The sequence below is a fragment of the Myotis davidii genome, unplaced genomic scaffold, assembly GCF_000327345.1.
Source record: "Myotis davidii unplaced genomic scaffold, ASM32734v1 scaffold345, whole genome shotgun sequence".
Classification (NCBI taxonomy): Eukaryota; Metazoa; Chordata; class Mammalia; order Chiroptera; family Vespertilionidae; genus Myotis; species Myotis davidii.
The window spans coordinates 789745-793507 of record NW_006296540.1 but is presented as its reverse complement, the minus strand read 5'-3'; the positions used below and the strand labels follow the sequence as shown (position 1 = coordinate 793507).

Here is a 3763-nt window from a genome sequence, read left to right as displayed (position 1 = left end):
TCCTGTGATGTCGTCAACTGCCACCGTCAACATTGACATTTCCGATGTGAACGACAATAGCCCGGTCTTCACACCTGCTAACTATACTGCTGTGATTCAGGTGCGTGAATCGGGCCTGTCGGGCACTTGTCCTGACACACTCAGCTTCTTTCTCTGCTGTTACTCGGCACGGTTTACTACTGCTTTTTACCTCATATCAACTCACCCAGGCACAGGGCCGGCATAAAAAGAGTCTGACTTTTCTATTGCAACTGATTCACAAATGTTGAGACGTGCCGTCACCAGTGGGGTTCTTTCAAGTGTCAGTTTCCACACACCGTTTGTCCCCACCCCACCCCCGTGAAGTGAAGGAGCTAAGGATCTGAGGAGTTAAGTAGCTCACCTAAGATCATGCAGCGAAGTGGTAGAATCAGGATTATAACTAAGATCTGTCTTTGGCAAAAACTGTTTTCTTTCCACAGAGGCTGCCTTTAAGCTACTTTGTACTATCCCGGCCAGGGAGGGAGATTGATACTAACTGGCTCATCAGTCAAAGGGAGACTGGAATTCAGGATAGGGCTGCTACTCACTAAACCCACTCATCCATAAGCAATGTGTTTAGCTCTTTAAATCCACTAGCTCTTTAACATTAGATGGAGTATCTTCTGGCATTCTACAATCAGAATGACTCTCTTTCCCATCTGTTTTTCTCTTATTCAAAAGATACTTAATTAGCACAGTAGTAGGCCCGGAGCTACCTCCACTTCCCCGTGTTTCTAGAAGCTGGTAACCGACCTCGGGAGGTTCAGGAAATCCAGTCCGGGAATACAGTCCGTGTGGAGGACTTAGCAGAGACAAGATTGATATCCGTGTCTTGGGGGGACCACAGATAGTCTAGAGCAGGGGTTCTCAACCTTCTGGCCCTTTAAATACAGTTCCTCATGTTGTGACCCAACCATAAAATTATTTTCATTGCTACTTCATAACTGTCATGTTGCTACTGTTATGAATCCTAATGTAAATATCTGATATGCAGGATGATCTTAGGCGACCCCTGTGAAAGGGTCGTTCGACCGCCAAAGGGGTCACGACCCACAGGTTGAGAACCGCTGGTCTAGAGAATCAGCTTCTGCTTGATCCAGTTTGGCCTCAGATTCACCCCCCATGGGGCCCAGGGCTTTGTGGGTAGAAGGTAAGATGATAGTGAGCCAGGTCTTGAGGGGCCTGTTTGGAATAACATTCAAGACTTTGAGTCTGGCCATCCATAGCCTGCTCCCCTGCACCACTGAGCTAGGAATCAGGTGGGAGGTGGTCATAAAGCCAGGAGCTTGCTGCCTCATCCCCCACCACTTTGCCAGAGAAACCGGATCCCTTCACCTGCTGGCCTTCTGGGTTTCCTCTCCTCTCTGATGCTTTTTCCAGCAGCTGTGCATTCCCGTCTCTCTCCTGCTCCCACGGAGCTTCACGCAGGGTCTGCACCTTCCCCCCATCCTCCTCCTCTTGGACTGCTCTTCTCTGAGACTGTCGCCACTGGGCTCTCTCTGCTTCTCCCGCCTCTGGGTGCTCGCCCCTGAACCAAATGGGCTTTGCCTACTCAACGTTCAGTTTTATGACACACATCCATCAGCTTGACAGGCTGTTCCACATGCACAATAGGAAGTCGGCAGTGAAAGAACCGAGAACCTCCGCTGTGAGCAGTGACCCTGGCTCATATCTTCAGCGAGGGGCCTGTGTTGTATTTCGCCCTTCTTTCTCCGATGGAGACCCCGGGGTTCTCTCTCTCCCCCTCTCTCTCTCTCTCCCTGTCTCTCCTATGGAGGAAATGGCCTTGGTAGACTGAGCAAACAAACCGATAAGTCTTCTGTTTTGTGTGGTGCTGACTATACTGTCAGTGTGGAACGCGAAATCCACGCTGGGCAGAGGCGGTTCTGCGACTGGTTCCAGACGGAGGCCAAGTCTCCATCCTGATGACCAAAAGCCACTTGAGGCAAAGGGGCAAAGTAAGAGATCTCTGAGGTCCTGCTCTCGTTCTCCTACAAAAAGTGTTTCTCCCTTTTTACAACCCAGAGTAGTTTTCTTATTCCAACACCTGGTTTTTATAAGACTAATTCAGCACATGAAACAAGGGGACCGGCCTCCAAACTGCTGCGTATCATTGTCTTCATCTCTGCGACCCAAGCTCATGTAACCCCAAATCGATATCATCCGAGGCCTGAACTAATGAGACTGACTCCAGCCCTAACCGTGGTAATGCCGAAGTCTAAACAGCGTGGGGCAGGGGGACCAGTGGCCGAGCTGCAGAGGAATTTGACTTGGCCTTTTCAAAGCGAGGCTAGCCTTTGAGCCAAGAAAGGATGACAAAAACCTTTGTGTTTCTATTTTGGGGGAAGAGGCAGAGAGGTTCCACAAAATAATGCTCGCATAGGAACTCCGGGGCTTCCAAATATTCTGATGAAGTTGAGAAGTATTCCACCCACCCATCCCCCTTCTCATTCCTCAAGAAACATGGCAAAACTTGAATTCTGAGCTGTGGGGTGTGAAGCCCATTTCCCATCTGGCATAAGCATTTGTGTATTTACTGAGAAGTTGCCAGAATGTCCTCTCCCCCCTCCCCCCAAGTCCAATGTTGTGACATTGTGTCAGGGCTTTGGGCCTCAGCATAATCATGTTGTGACATGTTTATGTCACATCCCAAAAAGTTGATGTTTTCTTGGTCTGAGAGGAGTGTTGATGTGATCACAAAGGCCAGGGAGCACCGTGTATTTCCAGAGCTGTGCATGAACTCAGGGCATCCCCAGCCTAGCCAAGGGCAAGTTGGGGCAGTAGCATCTTTGGAACCTCTAGACCCGTTCAAGGTGAAGTCCTGTGTTCTCACCTGCAGCCCCTGGTCTCATCGGGCAGCTGTGGGGAGGCAGCCAAGGACTGAAGCATGGCGCTTTCAGACACCAGCGTATTTTCAGAAGATGAGATACGATCCCAGGGAATCCCTTCCTCTAAAGCCCTGTCTCCCAGCACAGCGTCCTCCGCCGGTAATGACAGGGCTTCTTAAAATGTGAACAGATGTGTAATTTTATCTCCCTTTTCTTATGTACTCTTTTATTCAGGAAAATAAGCCAGTAGGCACCAGCATTTTGCAGCTGGTGGTGACAGACAGAGACTCCTTTCACAACGGGCCTCCCTTCTCCTTCTCTATTTTGTCCGGAAACGAGGAGGAGGAGTTCGTGTTGGACCCGCACGGGACGCTGCGGTCAGCCGTGGTCTTCCGGCACACGGAGTCTCCGGAATACCTGCTGCGTGTCCAGGTGCGCCTCCCCCTCTGGCCACACCGGGCCCGGCTGCCTCTCCCCCAGGCCTGTTCCTGGAACCATCGGTTGGTTTTCCTTTGTGGAGCACGTCAACATAATTCATTACCATGCAGGCATGTTCCCCTTTTAATCTCAAATTCAATTTCACACCAATAAAAGCGGCCTGTGTGTGTGAAATTGAACAGGAAGGAAGGGAAGCGTCGTCGTTCAGCAGCGACATGCCTGCAGAGTGTGCCAGGCAGCAGTCCCAGGGCCGAAATCTGCATTCCGAAAACTCCCGGGGTTCTAATTGACCCCCAAAGTCGAGGCTTGCTGCTTTGTACTGAGTAGTGTTTGCCATGCCGCCCCACTCGGGGAAGCTGCCAGTCTTGGTCCTAACGGGATGGAGCCAAATCATGGCCTCTGATTTTAAAGGGACCTCTCTGCTTGATAAGTTTCTCAGTGAGACAGGAGGGAATCAAGTGCTCAGAGTGGTCTCC

General features: G+C 50.6%; 1 protein-coding gene across 1 annotated transcript in view; it reads left to right on the top strand.

The window, feature by feature from the left end:
* The window catches only part of FAT3 (FAT atypical cadherin 3), a 520386-nt gene that overhangs the window by 466594 nt on the left and 50029 nt on the right, over positions 1-3763 (top strand). Inside the window, exons 16-17 of the mRNA XM_015569255.1 lie at positions 1-100; positions 3084-3281. The exon at positions 1-100 is cut by the window's left edge and continues 56 nt beyond it. Coding sequence (XP_015424741.1) covers positions 1-100; positions 3084-3281 — 298 coding nt within the window. The remainder of the gene's footprint in view (positions 101-3083; positions 3282-3763) is intronic.